Below are 21920 nucleotides of genomic sequence, written 5' to 3' on the forward strand. Positions count from 1 at the left end.
ATCACCCGAGCGAAAAACACTGAGTCACTGAGCTGTGGACGCCTGCGCAGTGTCTGATGTACCACACAGCAGAGCAACAGCGCGTGCTCAGAAGGCCTTCCACAACCCAGCACACAAAGATGGCAGCCGGGGCGGGGCGGTGGCCCGCCCCGGCGTTCCATTGGACATTCATGCTTTCGTACTCACAACTCATAAGAAGGGCTTAGGTGTCTTCCGACTCTTTTATTTTATATATATTTTTATTCTGTTACGTACGTGCTTTGGTGTGAAACTAACGGCTGTGTTCTAGAAGGGGTGTAGCAGCAAAAGCGGCTCTCTACCGCTCATTCACACTGGAGGCGGATCCGCGTTCGCAAAGCGGTTGCGAACGCGGTTGTATAAAGATCCAGTACAATTGCACGCGCACTCGATGACATCAAGTGCGCGTGCAATTGTACTGGATCTTTATACAACCGCGTTCGCCACCGCTTTGCAAACGCGGATCCGCTTCCAGTGTGAATGAGCGGTAACCGCGAGGCCTTGGAAGCGGATGCCGCTGTGTGGCGCCAGTGTAGTTTTAGCAAAATGGGACGTCGGCAGGCAGTGCACCATTTTATACGAACGAAAGAGTGCTTCAGATGCTTGGAAGGTGTCATGCGGCGGCGATGTGCTTCTTGGTGTTCAACACTACACGGCTCTCGTGAAGTGGCCGCGCCCCGCTGAGCTCGGCCACGCACCCTCTACGGAGTTTGCCCGAGCGGGCTCTGCACCGCCAGGCCCGCACTGCCCGCACCGCCACACCCATGGAGAATAGAAGGGTAGGAGAGGGCATGACGTCGGCCGTGTAGCCTTCACAAGCCATGCTCCCTTGACGCCTCGCCTCTTTCTCATTTTCCTCCTTACTCTCCTCACCTACCATGCCAACGTGACCACATCACGTGACCGTAGCTAGCCTTCGTCTTGCTATGGGGTACTAGAATACACCACAGTCTAGACTTCGATCTGATAAAACCTACCGGACGGAGCGCGCGCAAGCCTGCAAGGAGTCCTTCTACAATCAACCATCCATCTCACACGTGACATGTCACGCGCACCAATCGCCAGAGAGATCTGCGGTCACGTTGGGCACAATATCGTTTAAACTTTTTATGACTAGGCTTCACCAATATTGCAACGTGCCCCCTCCTAGTACTTCTAACCTCCTTGGCCACACCTCTAACCGGCGACCGGGCCGCTGCATACGCTGCGCCGCCATGGAAAGGGCTTCTTTGGTGGCGTTATTTGGAACTACGCCGCACGAAAGCCAATGGGAGCATCGTTCTTAGATGACGCACGCCAGCCAATGGGAGCCTATCCATCAGATTTCTGCGACAGACATTGGGACAGGGGAAGGGGCCGTTTGGCGTGGCTCCAGAGCTGACGACGTCGGTTCGCTCCATGGGACAGTCAATGCTTTCGCACTAAAAACGCTGCCATGATGCAAACTCGTGGCCAGCGTTGACCAGCCATTGGGGGTTGTGCACCAAGCATGAACAGCCGCCCAGTGCTTGGCGCAGCTGCGCGCACGTGCAACTTGGGACACCAGATAGATTGACTCACCTGGCAGATGGCACCACAGGTACGCGAGGCCACGCACTTTGCCGGTCCATTTCATTTCTTTGAGAAGTGTGCCACAGTGAAGCCTTGGCAATCTCCACGCGTCGAGCTTCGAAATTTTATATCTCCGGAAGAAAATTAGCTTCAACGTTTACATATAGCTCAGGAATATGGCTTTCAAATATATTTTTTGCATATATATAAAAAATATGACCCGGAACATTATTGTATGGTTGGATGTGGATAAACCTTAGGCTTAATCGATTTACTTTCGTCTCCTGCACCCTTGCAAATAAGTGTAGGGCGGTGTACTTCCGGTATCTGTATTGAGGTACAACCGGAACTACACCGCCCTAAACTTTTCTGCACCGGTGCAGGAGGTGCAAGTAAATCGAACAACAAGCCTCTTATAGAGTGGTCATTTTAAAACATCTCCCAATCCCTCAGAATTAAGCAGTCTGATTGTACGCTGCATTTTCAAATAAAGATGAGCCACCGGAAATCGCATCAGTGCAAAACATAACACGCCAGGAACACGATATTCAACTACAATAGACGCCTTTATTTCCAACAACGAGTGCAGTAAATCTCAAAACAGGCACTACCGACTGCTACGATACACAGAAAAGTTACGACCAACGGTGCTTTCAAGAGAGATATATTAACACTGCAGCCAGGCTGGTTCACGTGAAGCAAGCTTCTCCATGCTACTCAGACGTCCTCTCTTTCCCGTCAACTTTGTTGTCCTGAAGCATGCATGACTTGTATCTCCTCCTGTTATATCTGGTTTGTCCATATGGAGGAGGAGAAATGTGACACCCTCTGTTATGCCTTCAGTTGTTCTTCTTGGAATGTTCAGCATAGGGAGGTGGTGGACCCTGAGGCTGCAAACGAAAAAACAAAAGAAAAACACAAAATGTAAGTACTTTAGTCCCAACCTCTGGGTCCTTGTCAGCCTTTTCCACTATTAATGTGTAATAAGCTTAACCAGCTAGCACACATTAATATTTAGTGTAGTCAGGATACTTGTAGGGTATTCACATCAAGAGCCCCAGTATGAAAAAGTCCGGCCTCTTGCAGAATGTTGCCTATTTCCCCTTTCATCTGTTGTATTAAGATATACTAGTGTTGTGTGAATATTCAAAATTTCTAATAGTAGTTTCGAATAATACGCTATTTGATACTCAGTTTGAGATAATATTAGTATTTATCGAAGTGTTGACCACAGCGCGTTACCCCGTTAGATGTGCTTCTTACAGAGCACCGGTGCACCGCCGAGAAGTGACACCCACGGAGCTTGCTTCTGCGGGCGTTGCTTCTCCACAGTACACCGATGTTCGGTAAGAAGCGCACTCAACGCAATCAACACTTGCAAAAGAATGAAATCGCAATTGCGTGATTGGGAGAAAAGCACACTTTCAAAGTAGGATGTTGCACAAAATAAGTGAAAACTTTGTGAACCTTGATGTCTACGTTGCAATAAAATTGTAAAACAAAAAGCTGTGGCTGTTATGCAAGGGCATATGATAGGCAGAGATGCCTTTGTTCATTAGTCATGCTTATTTTTTTTTTTTTTTTTTTCAATTTCGAGATAGAAGAAAAATATTTGAATATAAAAAAGTTTGTAAATTCACTTAATTCGGTATAACTAGGTATCTCTATAGGTTTAATTCTATGTCCCATCTGTCGTTTACTTGCCATCCCAAGACTTTTAGAGTTCATGGTCCATAAAAATAAATGAAAATAAAATTAGTTTATAAATGAACAAATGGAAGTTTGTAAAAACCATCACGAGATAAGCTTGTTTTATGTTCAAGCATAGTGGAACAGTAGTGAGAGGCTTAGACAAAATATTCAATATTCAATTCGAAAATATTCAGCCACAACCACTATTCGCATTATTTTGTAAAGACATACACGTTTGAAATGCCAAAAGCATTGTTTTTTCCTTTGACAACTAAATCTTGTAAGAACTAGATTGTGCAGCGCATCAATAATGTGCAAAACTACCTTTTTTTCTTGATGCGACGACTATAGTAAACAAAACACATCCAATCACAGTCAGAACTCGGGGTTTTATGCAGAAAGTATCCAAGACTAAAGTTATATATTGATTTACTTATAAATTGCCTTATTTCACTGTCTACCTAGCCATTCATATATCCTTTTCACGACACTCCAGACTTGTGAAAGGGGGAGGGAGAAAAATGGGAGGGCACAAGACACATACAAAAAAAAAAAATATATATAGGCACTTGTTGCAGACCCTTAGATACCCTGCAGCAAGTGAACATCCGACAAACACACCACTGAAATTGTTCAATTTACTTGCACTAGCCTACACCAATGCAAAAAAGAGTAGTGCTGTGAAGAGAAGTGCAGGGAAGTGCACTTCCAGTTCTGTGTTAATGCAGACAACACTCTTAAACCGAGTATAGCCGTGTGTACCGAATTCAGCCCGTGCAGAAGATGCAGGTAAATTGAACGTAGCAATTACCGATAGCAATACCACGGAAGTTGCTGGTTTTAAGCCGTGAAAGCTACACTAATGCAGTCTGTGCAGGTGAGTCATACGGCCAGGAGGACACAATACAAGGGACAATTGTCCCATTCATTCGTTAAATTAACCAAAATGTATCAGTTAATTTTTAGTTATTGAAGACAAAGGATATGGCTCCAATCATAAACCTTCCGAGTGTCACAAACCTGAGTCACCGCTCATGCAACAGGCGCAAAACTAGTGGTGCGAAAAAGTACCCGTGCAGTTTTTTGTCTCCTATCATCTGTGTTTTTCCACTGCCAGCATTACACCCGTTGAACAAGTGATAACCTTAGTGCATCACCGTGCTTCCCGTGCGTTGCAAAAATTTCTCAAATTGACCGACTGAGTGGCTTTCGACAACGCCCGGCAAGTTTCTAATCAGAACATGTTTATCTCCACTGCTTAAAAACGTTTAGTTAACTATTTGACTTATCGTGACAATTGGCCCCCCATATTATGTCCCCCTTGCTGTATAACTCGCCCGCACACACCACACTGGTATAGCTTTGACGACCTTTTTAAAATAAATTCGTACAAACACCCCGTGCATTACCGAACAGCACATGGTTGCCGCAAAAGCTAAGCAATGTGGCGGAACGCAGTCCCAACTCACAGCAGCCGGATCTCCCGCCTGGTAGAAAGCGCCGGGCGGAGCCGACGGCGTGTAGGCAAAGTTGGGGTTTGCCGGATTGTAGTAGGCGCTCTGCGCAGCCTCGGCAGCCTTGGCATCTGCGAGGCCTGCAGTATCGAAATGCAGAACATGAGCGTAAGGAAAAACAAAAATGCAAATGGAATGTATACCGTATCTTCACGACTACACTTCACAGATTGTGATGTAAGTACTCGTAAGAAATTGGGGGCATCCTGATTTCTTAAAGTGCATTGGCTCCCCTAAGTGCAAAAGCACTTGGGTGAGCCCATCGCCGCAATCTGCACAGGGAGCTCGGCAAACGACGCCGCTGATAATACACTTGGGCCGACGAATACAGACTGCGCAGTGGCACCGAACATGACGTTTCACCATTATCATAGCCACAGTGCAGACTGTTTTTTCAAGGTCTACATAAACTTTGTCTCGTCATTTGCCAAATTCCCTTTGGATGGTTTCATCACATATTTAGAGCTCATGAGCTCTAATTCCCACTCTTGGCGGTGCTGGTATAGACGAGCATGCGAGTAATAAATACAGCACAAAAAATCTCGAGGTCAGCAATTGTGCCGTAAATGCCAAACCGCCCGCTAGAGCAGTTCCATTAAACAGCATTTTAATATAATAACTACTCTTTGCTGTGGAAACACACCTAGTACAATGAGTTTACAGTTGATTTTATTTAGCATGCATCTGCTTAACAACAAATGTTCACTTAATTCTTTATTTAAAATGCCTACCAGAAGCCGGAGGCTGAGATTGGTAGTGCACTAAGCTAGTTACTAACATAAAATGCAGCAAAAGAAAAAACACGGCGATAGAACATGCACTATTCTCACAAGCCGTACCTTAGTGTACAGCCTGCAATCCAGAAAATTAAGCCCTTTTTTTTCAGCCCTCATAGATACGTTACACAATGCAGGAAGCTGAAACATACATGTAAATATAACACTAGCGGTAATAACAAAATGGAAAAGTTTGAGAACATGACGTTACCTGCTCATAAAAAGATATACCGTATTTGCATGAATATAATGCAAGCACGAATATAATGCGAGGGCAGGTTTTGATGCCCGCAAAAAGAAAAGAAAAAATATTATTACTATTTTAATGCGAGTTGAGGCCGTGTAAATTTACCGCACTCAGGGGCGTAGCAGGAGTGAAACGGCAATGGAAATCGAAGAAATGTCAGTTTATGTTTTGACTGCACTCATTCTAACTGCTCAGGTCCTTCCGTCTGCCATCCACTTGGCAACTTTGTAGATATGCAGCAGCATGGCGCTGCTTGTCTGGTAGTTCCTTTTGCTTCCGCGTGATCGGCATTACAGCCCACAAGCAAAGCAAGGCAGGAAGCAGAAGCACTAACACACAAACACCAGACCACTAAGGAGCAGAAACTAAAAAAATGTGCAGGCACAAAAAAGACTGCTGGACCTAATACACGATCAGACTCGTTCTTGTTTTGGTCCCTCCGCATAAACAAACACCTCGTGTTGCATGACTGCGTAAGCACGGTCGGTGGTCTTGGTTTGGCTTGTGTTGACTTGGCTTGGTCAGGCTTGACTTAAATTGACCAGTGCCCGCATTCCCACGTGGCATGCTTTCCACGTGCGTTGTACAAACGCACAAGCGATAAAACTGCTTTTTATGCTTTCTATGGCCCCCTTCATGCGGTTCAATAGCTAATAAATTGCCTCCCACCCCCCCCCCCCCTCCTTTTCCCGCCTGATCTCATGGTAGGAGGGATTTCTTTCTCCTGACTCGTGCACCTTGTGGCTGAACTCGATTCCGAATATAATGCGTAATGCATTTTGGAGCACGTAATTTTAAAAAAAAACACTCTGGTTATATTCGTGTAAATACGGTAACATAAAATAAAACTTTCTTTGTAAACCAACATTCACCTAGGCCCAATATTCGTTAAACCAAAAATGATGTGCCAGTGCCCGTGGTATTTTTAGGGGAAGAAAAACAAATGTGTCAGCAAGAGAGCAAACAAGATTATAAATACACACAAGGTTTTTTTTCATTGAAATAGGCAAATTCCACACGTGCCCATACTGCTTGGTTCGACAAACGATAGGCCTAAGTGGACATCGGCTCCTGAAGGAGTTTTGTTTTTCTGCTTTATCTTCCGATCCAGGAGACATCACGTTCCCAGACTTTTGCATTCTATTTACCACCACTAGCGTCTCATTAACATGGGAGTTTCAGCTTTCTGCGACGCATACCTTATTTTTGTCGACCAAAAAAAACTGAGTTTAATTTTCTTTATCAAACCCTGCGTATCCAAATCAAGAATCGGCTAGATCGTTCCAAACAACAATGGACGCTCGAAAGGCGGCATCACTCACTGGGATAGCCGGCCGGAGCCGGATAGCCGGGAGCCATGGCGGGCTGCTGCTGGCCACCCGGGTAGCCGGGGGGAGCCACTCCGGCATAGAAGCCCGGAGCGGGCGCCGCGCCGTTGTACGGATTCTGACCTCCCATCGGGGCCGCTCCCGGCTGCGACTGAGGATTCGGATAGCCGCCGGCGCCAGGATACTGCGCGGGACTGTTGACGCCGGGGTACGGTGGCGGCATGTCCGACATGAAGACCGTGTTGGCTGTGGTACGAACAAAGTTTACTACGTTAAATCTAGAGAAAGAAATTTGTCCTCTTCCCACGCGTTCCGGCTGCCTCGGCATGGCAGAACTATGGTGCGTGGAACCCGTCTCCGACTGGTCCGTTTACTGCGTACGAAAAAGTAATTCCTTGATTGAGTGATTGCAACGACTTTCAAGTGATGACATCCGACAAAGGGACACTGGCTTTTGTGACGCCGTTTGTTGCCGCTTTGGGACCACTTTCGAGTCGCGGGCGGGACAGGACGCTAAGCGCACCAGTCGAAAACACGTTCCAGGGCACTGTAGTGGAGCCCTAGTCAGCGACAGTCCCGAAAGGTTAAGGTGGGGCAAGAGCTCGAAAGAGAAAACTGATCAAGTGGGTTCTAAAATGTTTGTAACTAAAGTTTTTTTAATAGCGTTGCGCGAATAGTTGAAGTTTGAAATAGTCGTTTCGAACGATATGCTATTCAGTATTTGATTTGAGATGAACTGCGACGTTCGTGTTTTTCAAAGTGTCGACCGTGACAGGACAGCCCCGTCGAGCGTGCTTTTTGCCGAGCTGGGTGTGCTGCAGAGAAACGACACCCGCGGGAAGCGAGCTCCGCGGGTGTTGCCTCTCTGCAGCGCAGTGTTGCTCGGTGAAAAGCGCTCCACAATCAACACTTGAGAAAGTATGAATATCGCAATAGATCGATCTCGCCAGCCAGTTCACCTACGCCACTGCCGCCGCAATGCATCGAGGGAACTGTAGTCTTTCTGCACGTGCGACAACCTCACTGGAGCTCTGCACGCACACTGTACGAGACTGCACAAATCATCTCGAGCACTACCACTCACCTCCTGCGAACCAAAGTCATGGCGGACTCACGCATGCGCCGAACGCTTGGCGAGGTCGGTCTAATGTGTACTTGCGAGAAGAGCACACTTTTAAAGCGGAACGGTGCATGCGCGCGCCTGGAGTATTTAAAAAGAAACGGAAATGTTGTGAATGTTGATATCCACATTGCAGTAAGTTTTTTAAAAATTAAACTGTGGCTGCTACGCAAAAGTATGTTTTAGGCAGGGATGTCCTGACAACCTGCATTCATCATTTGTCATGTTTTTTTCTTGTTTTTCTTTTTTATTTATTTTCAAGACTGAAGTAACAATATTTGCATATAACAAGGTTTGTAAATCCACTCAATTAGGTATAGCTGGGCATCTCTAAAGTTTAACATAATGTCAAATTTGTTGTTCACTTGCTATATCCCAAGCCATCAAAATTTCCGAGGTCAGTCCGTAAATATAGTTGGATTAAAGTTAGCGTATAAATGGATAAGTGGATGCTTAGGAACAACCTTCACGAGTTTAGCTGGGTTTTCATTTAAGCATGGTGCAACAGTAGCAAAGGGCTCAAGGAAGCTACCTATTCAATATTCTATTAGAAAATATATGGCCGAAAACCTATTCACTTTGAATTCGCTTTGAGTTCAAAAACAACTACTATTCGCACACGACTAATATTGATTTAATAGAAATGTTATCAAGAATAAGTAGATGCATAAACAAATAAAAATTTGCACAAATATTATTTCAGCTCCTTATTCTTTATTTGTTGGCATATTTTGCATTTGTACCTTTTTTAAAAAAGGCTACTCTCGCACAATTTTTAAATTTGGAAGGCAGAGAGGTCCCGTATTCCTGCGTGCCTAGAACTAAAACTGAGACCTTTCATAAAAAAATTTATAAGAGAATTTTTTTTGTGTGTTCAGTAAAATAAAGTTATCGCCTTCTAACACTTCATATTTTTCGAAAGAGTTAGGAAAACCAGATGAACAGTTGATTTTAGTTCTATTCAAGCCGAAGGCATGCGCACAATAGCGCAAAAGATTTGATTGAAGTAGACCGCATAGCTGTAAAAAAAAACGGGGACATGAAAGACAAAAATCATGTGCTCAAACAAAATCTACGTGGAGTCAACGAAAAGAAACAAATCATCAAAACATTGCCACCGACACTGGCTACAAAGAAACCCCTAGCAAGTGACAAACATACTATATACAAGAAATCCATGACACTAAAACAGGCCATTAAGAACGAGCAAAATTGAAAAATAAGTTTTTTTGTTTTTTATTAAGCAAAGTCTTACCTCAGTAAAATGCTCTGCCTTGAGTGCTAGCTTTCTGCCTTTGATAAAAGTTTGTTGCACAATTAGCTAAAGCCCGGCAGAAGGCCACGAGCACACGCTAGAGGTAAAGCTTCTCTCGAGTTTTTCAGTCGTCGTCGACTATTGGGTCACTAAACAAGCTACACCTCGGACGCTTTAATGTGCTCGAGTGTGCTGAATTCCCTTGAAGCCGCTTATGACAGCTCTGCAAAAACTTCCAGCCTGCATATACATTTTTACCAATTTTTTTTGCGAATCATTTTTTCATTGTGCACTCAAGATTATTCGAACAACGTTACGAGGGACGTCTCATACCGATTACAATTTATTTTTCTCTTGCCGATACCGGTCGTTCGAAGGTTTGTACATATGTCTACCTTCTCAATCGACTGCCTTCATAGCCGAACGTTCTTGCACCACATGCGGGGCAGCCTCTCAATGCCCCGGCGGAATCACTCTTTGGATGAGCCTCGCATCCACGCTCGGACAGCCGGTTCGAGCGTATCGACGACCACGGAATGGCGTGCTCGAGGGAGTGTTTGTGTGCCACCCGACGGGTGATGGCTACTGGGGGCTCGGTCGGGCCGTACCCATGCACAACCGTCCGACCGGTCGTACGACGTGTCGGAAAAACGGCGAACCCGATCGGGAGCCGGTCAATCGCGGCCTCGCGCAATTGCGCACGACGCAGTAGGCTCGTTTGATTTACCTGTGCCTCCTGCACCAGCTGCACTCTGTGCACACAGCCGTGTTATTTTACGAGTGCAGCCTACCCTAAAACACAACCGGAAGTACAGTGTACTCAACTGTTAAATATAATGTGGCTGAAGAGACTGCACGTATCATCTACCGGCTCACTCTGGCAGCTTATGCCGCTGTTGTTTTCTGGAGTTACACTCCCAGGCGACCGGTTCTCATAGATGGTGCATAGATTTGATCTCTCAAATACTGCAAAACCTTCAGTCTAGTCATACGCAAAACGGAAGAGTTCCGAGGCTGTTGATAGATAGCAGCAGTATGGTAAGCGGTCACAATAAAATGCAGTGCACTCAAGCATGCTCACGAGGCAAATGTGCTAACCAGCCTTACCAGTAGTGACCAACGTTGTTAGATCAACTCAGTAACAGAACTGCCCATAGACGCCACTTCCACAAGCAGAACCCCCTTCTCCCCTCAAGGTCCGCCTCCCGTCCTTCAATGAGCCGTTTTTGGAGGGCATTGCTCCTATGGTAACTACAGTTACACAAATTTTGAAACTCGGTGTCTAGGTGGCACTTCACCGTAGCATATCCGAAGAACACACTTTTGAAATGCAGCCTCCAGATGGCGCTTCCAACGACAGGTGGCGGGCATGACGGGGAGTGCACCCCCCTCCGCGGGAGTTCCCCAACTGAGTTGACCTAATACTGTTGATAGTGACCATGGTTGGTCGACGGATGGATGTATGGATACGGCTAAACCCTTTGAATCAAGCGCCGGCTTGCACCACCTAGCAAAAGCAAACGTCAAGGAGGACAACCCCACCTGGTGGTGCATCCGGGAACACGTTGTAGGGCACGTTGAAGCCGTACTGGGCGTTGTGCGGAGGCATGTACGCCGGCGGAGGGGGCGACGTGTACGGACCCGTCGGTGCGCAGTACGGAGGGGGGTCCGTCGTCATGAACCTGGAGGCTGCCGTGAGCAAAAAAAAACAACGAAAATTATACATCACGGACAAAGAAGACGACAATGAGATAAAACTGTCCTTTTACGCAGTAACCAAGGAGGTGCCGGGAAGATATGTATATGCTTCTTAAACTCTCATGAATAAAGTCGTAGAACATAGAATGTGCAGTGTGTTATGAGCACCTCCCACCATTGGGGCGACAAAGTTTTTGCGGCAACGCAAGTACGTGTGTACAAGCTACAACAGTGCTGGCAAAAAGCACCTCGGTTGTGCAGCGGAGAGGATTTCTGGTTACTGAGCGAGAGGACGGTGGCCCAAGGGACGCACTCTTCGGTAAAGACAATAGACACTTTCCAAAAGAGTGCGCCATCTAGTGACTGTTGCTCCAATCATCCGAGCCCACCATTGGCTGGGCCCACAATCTGAGCATGTATTGTACTTCAAGACTGCGTCTGCGTTCGGTGAGGAGTCGGATCCAATCGCATGCTCAGCGCCTAAGAAATGGCAACCACCAATGTTGCCGGATCGGGCTTTGAAAAGGATGTATCGGTCATGTTAACATACCTTTGTTACAGCTTCGTGAGGCTCTATGCTTAGAAGCAAGCCGTAAAACACATTCTGTGCTCAAAAAAAACAAGGCCTTCTTAACAACTCAATACAAAAAAATGCTAAAAATATCTGCAAGGTACTATTTATTTACGTTTACTTATTGACGTTATCTGCATTGCCTTTGATGCATTATTGCAGGGAGAGGTTATCAAAAAACATTTCCAATGAAAATACAGAGAGAAACACATTTTCATTTAGCATGTTCCATTCTGATGCAGTTCAAATAAAAAATGATCTACAACAAGAGTTTATAGCTGCAACTTTGTATTGATGGTCAACTCTTTCTGACATGTAGAAAGAACATTGGATGTAATTTTCTTTATCGATGCAAGTTTCACCATTATATAGACAATAAAAAAGTTTTAATCTTGAATTTTTCTGTCTGCATGAGAGCAGTCGCCAGTGTAACTGTTCTTTCATAGCTGTGACGCTTGCTTTGAACGTATAATTATTAAAGACAAATCTAGACTAGACTAGGAAAACAAAAAACCTAAAAGGCCATATAAATTTTTTTTAAATTCAGGGTGTCCCTTTTTTATTTTTTTTTTCCCGACCAAGTGGATGCCATAAACTGGCGTTTTGAAATCGGCCGCTGAAATCTTACACGCAGGTCTAGCTGGGTCTCAGACTCGAATTCTCGAAATCCGAATGATCAAACTCGGCAGGGTCAAAAGCGAAAGTCGAGAACACATTTTAGTCCTTTTTATGCTGAAAGACGGTAGAAGGAAGATACACAATATAAACATCAGCTAGTACACAACGATGCTAGATGTACAAGTGGCAGTTCTAGTCAGATCTTGAAAATTATATTCATGTGCATGAGACAACCTTCTCTATGCATGTGAGCGGGCAGACAGAAACTCACCGCACTTGCCGGCCTCGATCATGGCCTGACCAAACTCGATGGCACCGCCCTTCATGAATTTCAGTTTGAACGTGCACTGCCCGGTCCAGTTTCCTGCGGGGGAGAAAAAAAACAGTCGGCGTTCCGTCCCAAATGTCAGGACAGATGGCCATCCTTCCATTTCTAAAAATCCAAACCTTATGAGGGGGGCTTCCTTGGCGATTTTGGGGACCACTACTCCAACGAGAAAAAAGATTGCCCGGCTCAGACATTCCATTGAGTACAACGAATATGCGGCAGCACTCGACGGGGCATCTAACGAGCAGCCCTTTAAAATTTAGTGAAGACATTTCCCCGCTAAATTTAGCCAAGAAATTGTGACGCCAGGTCGCGCGACACTGTGGCATCGTGCGACACTGTGGCATCGTGCGACACGGTGACGTCGCACGACACCGCGTGACATTGAAAGCTCACGTTCGCGTGAAACTTTGCTTCACGTGGCAGCAACCACAACATCGAACCAACGTCCGTTGCTGCAAGTCTCTCCTGTGGCTTTCCTAGAGTACGACCAACACCTGCAAGCAAGGTCTGCGGAGTGTCCCCGTATAAGGGTATCGCTTCAAAACAAAGGATGTGGGAGAAGGCACCGAAACAAGAGTCTCTAGAACTCGGGAAAAGGCTCTAAAAGCACTCCGGTTCAAGGCAATCCCCTACGACCGACCCAAAGCGCAGTCTCAGAGTTCCGACAGGACGGTTTGCGACCCCGCAATCGGGTGATGCCACTTCGCTCACCGTCCGACTTGTATGGTGCTCATGACAAGTAAATCATTTGTAGTCTGTTACTTTTCAGAGTGATTTCATAATGTTCTGATGACATTAATTAGGAAGTAATAACAACAGTAATCCGATTACTTTCGGAAGTACTCAAATTACTTGTTACCGTTACTTTTTTTTTCCCTCCAGTTTCTAATGACACCTTTTGTTCGTACAAGTTTCTCACCGAGGAATCCTTGAGCGAGATTCTTCGACAACAGGAGGATGATGATTTACAAAAATTTGTGGTTTAAGATGATAACTGCAGGTTCATAATTTGGTGATTCTAATCCAATAATGAACAGAACAAAAGAACAGAACAACTGGCAAAAAACTCTCGTTGTTTCAAAAATCTTAATTAATCGGAGAAGCAACGGACACTTTTCCAAGCGACAACTAGGGCTGGGCATCGATTAAAAGTTTTACCCAATTACTCCCCACCCCTAACTGATTAATTAATTGATTATTCAGCTTCATTCATTCCCACGCTTAATAATTTTGAGAAAAGTGAGTTACATTTTTTGCATTTGCTGAATATGTGATAAACGGCAAAATGTAGAATTGCGGATTTTAAATCAACCTCGATGTGTAGTCGATAACAGTCAAAAGAGACACACACTCGCAAATGATTACTTCAGCCACGGAAGAGGTTTGCTGATATTCTCCGGCAATAACAAACTCCTTTGACTGTTCCCAATGGTCTCTGCTGTGCTAAACAGTCAGTCGCACAGCATTAAAGAGGCTGGAGCACGTATAATCTTCCCCACCTTGTTTGGAGTTGCAAATCTCACCCCTACAGTTTACTTTAGGGTCAAAATTTCACACAAGTTTGCCTTCATACAGGTGTACTCATTCATGTCTGCTTGGCAAAAGCGTTAAATGTTTACTTGTATTTAATCGATTAAAACAACTGTTCGCGATCGAAGCATTCATTGATTAATAGGTAGGGTAATCTATCAAGTGCCCAGCCCTAGTAACAACCAATTACTTTTCATCTGGAGTAATTGAGTATTCTCATTGAATGCTTTTTAACCAAGAGTAATTGTAATCAATTTCTTTATTCGAGTGATGTTGTGCAAGACTGCTCACCATTCACTTCCGCCTTCACCTTTCCCTTGATGAAGTTAGCCCCGAAAATGGGCTGCTCCAGCTCCAAGTTGGAGACGGTGAAGAAAGGGAAGCTGAAGGACAGCAGTGCGTCCTTGGTGTTCTTGTTTGTGAAGACCATCTGCAACCAATCGATCGGTGGAACGGGGGTTTTAGAACTTATTTATCTCGCCCCCATAGAGCGACCAGACATCCCGTCTTGGCCGGGACGGTCTCACCTTGGAGGACCATTTCTACCGTCCCGTCATTTCGTCTGAATAGCCAAATGTCCCGTCACTTACCTGGTGCTGTTTCCGCAAGCAAGTTCCCACGAGAACGGGATGTTTGTCTGAATACAGCCAAATGTCCCGTTTTCGTGGGAACTTGCATACGAAATTAGTACCAGGCGAGTAGAAGAAAACAAAAAATGACTGCTCATGACAGTGTATTACAATAAAAAGTATAAGAATTTTATACCAAAAAAAGTATGATTTTTTGCTTTTTTTTATGATTCCACTTGCCAATAAGTTTTGTTTGCACAGAACTGTGTGTATAGGGCACTTTTCTATATTACTATATTTCGCATGTTTAGATTTTTCAGAATGGGTAAGAAAGGTGCTTGTGTAGTCAACTACTTAATGAATAGCCCCAGAAAAGTGTGCGTTTTCACGGTAAACTAAAAGGTAGCGGAATTTTTTTATTTTTTTTCTTCAGTTTGTCACGATTTATTGTACCCCACTTTGTATTTTTTTCCTCACCCTACCCTTCCCTGAGATGTCCCGTTTTGAACTATGGGGAGTATGGTCACTCTACACCCTCATATTCCTTAGATGGCGACCAGGGAACCTGGCCCAATCTCAGCATTTTATTTATTTATTTAATTTTAAAATTGTGGAGCCCACAGGATATTATTGCAGAAAAGTAATAAAGGCACAAATATACAAAATTACACATACAAATAGCCAAGCATTAAGAAACTTTACTATAAAAGAAACAAAATCACAACGTAAGAAAAAAAGCATTAATCACTTTCGTTTAACAAATATAGAAAAACGTAGGGCATTCGAAAACACCAAAATATTAACGGGTACCGTAAAATAACGAGCAAGCGCCCCTCCAAATTTAGAGATTATCCAATCAAAATAGGGAGGGGGCCCTTACTCAATTCAGGAGTAACATTAAAGATGGCGGCCACAAAAATATTTAATTTTCATAAAATGAGAGGGGGCGCTTACACGAGGGGGGCGCATGCTCAGTATTTTACGGTAGCCAATTCTGTTCTTCAGCCATATGCCGAAAAAACGAAAACAAGTATTTGAAAGCATCAGTTCATACAGATGAGTTCTCATTTTGCAAGCGTGATCTGTCTTTAAAGCAGTAAAAAATAGAGCAGAAGTTCACAGATACTCTAAGCAAAAATGAAGATAATGGCCGGGGTCTGTCTGATCTTCTAAAACTGTGCTAAAAGGGCACTAAGCCACTTTCTGCGATAGTTTATGTATGGTAATAACACCATCTAGGGTCTCTATCACCCTAAGAAACAAAACATTACATTCACCTGTGGCCAATTCCTCCATTAAAATTGGTATCAAAAGATCAACACCAGATGGTGCCATCGGAAGAAAAAGGGCACAGCCCCGCCTTTCCCCATGCAACGACGTCCCCTGGTGTCTGCAATGGTTCCAAAGTAATCAGTCATTTATACCGATCTTAATAGAGAGATCAACCACGTACGAGTGTAATGTTCAGTTTCTTAGGATGGTTAGAGCCCACAGGTTGAGTTAGGGTCATAGATAGACTATCTCTGAAGGTGGTTTAGAGCCCTTTTAAACTGGAAGCGCACGTTAGTCAAGGGCCAGGGATGGTCGAGGAAATTTTGGAGCTGGAGGAACTCTGGCTATCCCTGGGTTCTAAGGAGCCCAGTTTGAGAACCTGCGTGGTAGATGAGCATCTCGCATTAGCGCCGCCGCCGAAAGTCTTTTTAGAACGCCGGCGACATTTCACGACGGGCCCAAAATGCTCACCCTGTGAGTGGTGAGATAGAGTCGTCCTTTCTTGGTGCCCGCAAAGCCGCGTGCGTCTTGCCCTTCGAAAGTGAGGTCAACGCCATCGACGTAGAGGAGAATGCTGAAAACAACGGAAGCGCACAATGCTCAATGCTGCTGGGACTCGGAGGGGGAAAAAAAAATAAAGACTCGTAAGGCCTTTGTAAAGTATAATGCGGCCTCTCAATCGGAAAGGAAAAATATCGGGCGAGAGTTTACTCCTTTCTGGCTGCTCGTCGGGCTTGAACGGGGTTCAAGACAACAAGTGACGATATGTGGCATACAGGTGCTTCAAAGATAAGGGAAATGGAAAATATGCCATGCCTCGCACTCCAAAATGTTTGTGGGAAAACCTCGGCAGTAATTTGGCTCCCATGTGTGTCTCACCCCGTTCGGCTTTATGCCAAAGTCCCGCAGACAAGAGGACAGAAGTAGCTGTGGATGCCTCGGGCGTCTTCGAGCGCATTCGCTTCGCCGATGTGTGTGCTTCAAACATGTGTGCAGACAGTTTCTGTACGATCATTGTGAGAGGACAGTCATGTGAGGAAGGAACATGCTGCCGACAGTGTGTGGAGACTATCTTTTGTATTATGTATTAGCAATGTGAATCCAGTTCTTAAGGCTGTCAGGCATATGGAAACAGAACAGAATTATGAAGGTATTGCAAAGTTATGTGAAGCAAACGAAGCAAAATAGTGGAAACCATAATTGCGGGCAAACCTCAAAACATTTTTATTCCAGCAGCCAAAACGATTGCGTAGGGAAGCGGGCACAAGGTGCCTGCGGAATACACTGCTAAAAAAGGGCCAGCTTAAAATACCAAAACCTAATAAGCGAACAAACCAATGGCCTTGTCCTTTAACAGATGAGCAGCAGCGGCCTTAAAGAACTAATTGAAATGGCCCTGAAACGATAGCATCATTAAAGAAAAGTAGCAGTCAAGGTCTGAGTCACTCTCTATCAAAACGAAACGATTAAGCGTTATCATCATACTCTACATTAAGATATATAGCTTGTCCTCCTCTCCCTAATGAGAGCTCGCAAGGAAATCTATTTAAATCTCTTTGCGATTATTTAAATGTTTGTATTCAAGAACAACACCTGTAGGATCGCATTTCATGGAGACAGGCTTTTCTTTAAGGAGGCCCATTTGCAGCTGCAAAGTGGGGAAAAGCGGAATTCATCTCCTCTCAAGTAGCCAAATCTGATCAATTGAATAAAACTGAAGAACCTGCACACGAGTCTCCCAAAATGTAGTTTCTGTATATGTTACGGAATCTCTGCAACATAAAAATTTGTAAAAAGCTCCTTCCTTATTTATTTTTTTTTGTGGAGTGCAAGTTTGTTTTTTACACAGGGGTTGCAATGATGTCAGAATGCCATAGGCTCATAATGGCTAATCAAGGAAAATAGTGGGTATACCTCAAGGCACCCAGCATTGAGGTCTACACCCACAATCCTTTCAATCAAAGCCAATGGGAGTTTGGCGTCGTTTTGACGTCAGCGCCACTCCTGCGCAAAAAGCAGACGACTTGCCCTCCGCATTAACAAAATACAAGAAAATGTTTAGTCCTGCTGACACTTAGACCAGTTACAAAAGCGACATCTGTGTCAAATAACACCAATAATAATTGTTGTCCTTCGTGTTCATAACAGATGTGTTCAGGTAGACCAACTATTAATCAAACGACAAACTAAGTGGTAAAAATATACACATATAGATATGGGAAAAAAATATGGGAAGGGAGGGGAGGAGGAGGAGGTTGTTTATATCACAGTAGCCTGTGATCTTACGCGGAGCACGAAGCGATAAAGCAAATTCTCACGCCGGGGCAGTCATATGTCAAGAGCATTGCCCAATATCATGTAACTTCCTGACGCCCTACTGCATCGCAGATAGCGGTGTATTTCCCTCAATCGACAACTGACCGCTGAAAGCTACAGACGCCGTGATGACAACTGGAGGTCTTGTGGTCTTGTTGCATTCTCATGATCGTTCATGTCGCTTCGACGTTGCCGTAGTTTCAAACTCTCGTTTTTTCGCTCAATATGCGCAAATCAAATACCCAGGCCTCTAACGACACGTATTTGACTAAACAATCTGCCAATACAAGTGTGCGACGAAAGAAAAAGACAAAACAACAAAAAAAAAAGAAACGGAAGTACAATATTGCTCGATCAGTAATGTCCTGTGTGGCATAGCTGAGGATAACGATCTAGCTGGTGAATTCACAAGATTTTTCGAGCTTCTCAAGTAATAAGGATAAGTTCAATACCAACAAACAGTACCCGGAACCTTTCTTTAGTTAATGACGCTCAAATAATTGGTATGGTTTTGAAATGACGTAACACAGGACCGTAGGGGAGAAAGGTTATGCGCTGTCATACACTTACATTTCTCCATTGAAGATGAGGACCCCGCCCGGTGCATGGGCGGTGTTTAACGACATTTTCAGGGTCCCTCGATCAGTACGTGGCCGTTGATTTCTTTGGCTTTACCAAAACTGCGCTTCCAGAGACGGTACAACGTATCCAATCGCCAATCTCGCAACTTGCAGCATCGGACCAGGGAAAAAATGGCCACCAGTCTGATCGCCGACAACGCCCCCTTTCGTACCGAAACCGAAAATAAAAGAACCGAAACTATGCGTGTGGCAGCACAAATACAGTTCGAGTGCGTCTTATCATCGAGTTTTTAAGGCAGGCTCTATATTTTTTGGTTTTAATTGAAAGACACCAATAAAACTCCGCCGGTGTCGAAAATAAAGATCGTTTGAAACCGAAAAACACCGCTTTTTTTCATATTTTCGAGCAGGCACTGGTTCTTTCAACGAAAAAGTTCGGTTAAAACTTCCCAGTTTTAACTGAAAAACACCGATAAACATCCGTCGGTGACGGAAATAAAAGTCATTAGAAGCGAAAAAACACCTGTTTCTAAATATTTTATCCTAGCAATGTGTTGTCTTTTTTTTTTTTTTTTTTCACTGAAAACGTTCTATGCAAACTTCCGTCAAACACATTATCTTACCCAGAATCCTGCACTTTGTCTTTCTTTTGGGATACCTACGTGGTCTTGAACACGTCTTGAACTCTTGAAGGACAGTAGCTTCGTTCCACTGTTGTCCAAGGTCAGCAGTCCTCCTAAGCCACCTACCTTGAAGATCACTATCAGTGGTCAGAGAGGCCAGTCACAACTGGCCAGTACTGCCCCGAGCCAGGTTGGACGTTTTGGGTCTTCCCGTGTCCAGCGCAAATGTTGAGCGGGCATTCTCGAATTTGCGCGTCGTCAACAGGAAGGAGTAACAGACACAAGCATAGGAATGTATGCGTGCATATACTACAATAATCAAATGTGAAAGAGATTAACTAAGAGATGTAAATGCAATATCAACTGTTTCTAGTCTTGAGTGGTCGTTTCCATATGTTACCCCGATAATCGCCGTTTTTCGCGTCTGCACGAGGGGGTTCAGCGAAAAGCACCGGTATTCTAGAAATAAATAAACACCGATAAACATCCGCCGATTTCGTCATAAATAAACATCGGAAAGTATACACCCTAGTTATAGTGTACTTTGCATGCTCAAATACATTTGTGGTTACAGCTAAGTATTTTTTTTTTTATTATTATTTCTAAATGCACTTGCACAGAAATGACACGAGCCCGATCTGTGGTCGCTTACTTTCCTCAAATTCATTTTAATGCTCCAGTAGCATCCACTGAACTAGCAACGCAAATAATATCAATGTTATTTCTTTCTCCGAAGTTATAAAATGTTTATTTTTTCTCTTCGTCACTTTTTAAGTGACGTGAAGCGTGATACATGTCTAATATTTGGGCCATTTGGGCAGCGAGCAAAATGCCCCCCCCCCCCCCCCGGACACACACACACACACACACACAAAAAAGTTTTTCTTTTATTGCAAAAATAAATTACCCAAGGATCAAAGAAAGAATCAAAACACTCAGGGGCAAGGACAGACAGGACAATTCTGAAAGCTGTGCTGTCTGTCCTTGTCCCTAAATGTTTTTACTCTTTCTTTGATTCTCGTATTTTACTACAACGAAATTTCGGCGCTTATTTTTTGGTCTATATGTGTTCAAAGGAGCAGTATCACATCGAACACACCAATATCTTGTTAAGAAAGTCACGAAAAGGAATTTTAAAACGAATGAAACGATTAACAAAGAGCACCTGGTGGTGGTGGATGTCGCTAACGCCTCCTTTGTAATGCCCGTCTAGGAACCTTGACAGCTAGTGACGGTAACTTTCTGGCCTCCGGCCACGACGAGAGAAGAGGGGGAGTGGGGGAGGAACTCCCGTTACTCAAAATTCGTACAAAAGCAGCCGCTTCGCCGGCTAGTTAGGCCATCCTCTCGACGTCAACCTCGCCGTAGCTTTGCTCGTCCCCAGACGAACTACGTCACGATTGCGTTGGATGTCACGTGGTCCCCGCTGACTGTGCTCCGAGCGCTTGCCAGAGTGGGCGTTTATAACGAGGGATACAGCCACAAGGCTCAAAATAGAAACGTGCGATTGTCATTTACGGATATTCTGGATGATATTCAACCTGCTTTTGAACACGATGGGTGTATTTCAAATTTCGTTTAGGTATCCCTTTAACCAATCCGCTCTTTGTTCTGTTTATAAACTAGGCATCGCTGAACGCTCATTCTCCGCCCGAAGGTCTGGCGCTAGAGGTCCGAACCAGATGCCAAAGTTTCAGCACGAACCGATATCTTGTTTAAAAGTAATAAGAATTGTTCTGAAGTGTTCCATATAAAATGGCAGCCGAGGGAACTCTCGAAACCGAAAACGGGCGAAAGTGGGTGGGCACCGAATGCTGTCGAAGCGTACTCCTCCAGCACTTGCTCAGCAGCACAAAAACAATGCGCAAAATGCCTGCTCAACGTACTTTTTTTTTTTTTTTTCTTTTTTTAACATGTGATGTTGTTGCAATGTGCCGTTAAGAATAAAGTTCGGCATTGATAACATGTCGTAAATTTTGGTAGCTCAAGAATACCGCCAAAGTATATTCATTTAGATCAGGGGTCTAAAACTCATTTGAATGTGGGGGCCAGATAGCCCACCGGCTGGTGTGGGCAAACGTTGACTTGCTAGCAGTGGCGTCACAAGGGATGTGTGTGTGTGTGTGTGGGGAGGGGGGGGGGGGGGCGTTTCGGGTGCTACTGACCCTATCCCGCCACCGCTTGGTATGTAGTGAATATTTCTGTGACATTTCAGGAGTAAAAGGTGCTCGTACATATATCTCAAATCGGCGTTCAAGACACAGAAAGTCTGTCTGCCACAACTATACCGGTGGGCAGTGATGAAAGCCG

General features: G+C 44.6%; 1 protein-coding gene across 1 annotated transcript; it reads right to left on the reverse strand.

The window, feature by feature from the left end:
• Positions 1-2116: 2116 nt before the first annotated feature.
• On the reverse strand, positions 2117-19212 carry LOC8029799 (WW domain-binding protein 2). The gene is made up of 8 exons (XM_029969703.3): positions 18977-19212; positions 16562-16664; positions 14541-14679; positions 12660-12752; positions 11044-11190; positions 7121-7372; positions 4731-4855; positions 2117-2459 (listed from the first exon to the last, which is right to left on the reverse strand). The coding sequence occupies exons 1-8, from the start codon at positions 19030-19032 to the stop codon at positions 2409-2411; spliced, it is 966 nt and encodes a 321-aa protein (XP_029825563.2). The 5' UTR covers positions 19033-19212; the 3' UTR covers positions 2117-2408.
• Between the last annotated feature and the right edge of the window lie 2708 nt (positions 19213-21920).

This window comes from Ixodes scapularis, unplaced genomic scaffold (genome assembly GCF_016920785.2).
Source record: "Ixodes scapularis isolate PalLabHiFi unplaced genomic scaffold, ASM1692078v2 PGA_scaffold6__148_contigs__length_123643588, whole genome shotgun sequence".
NCBI lineage: Eukaryota > Metazoa > Arthropoda > Arachnida > Ixodida > Ixodidae > Ixodes > Ixodes scapularis.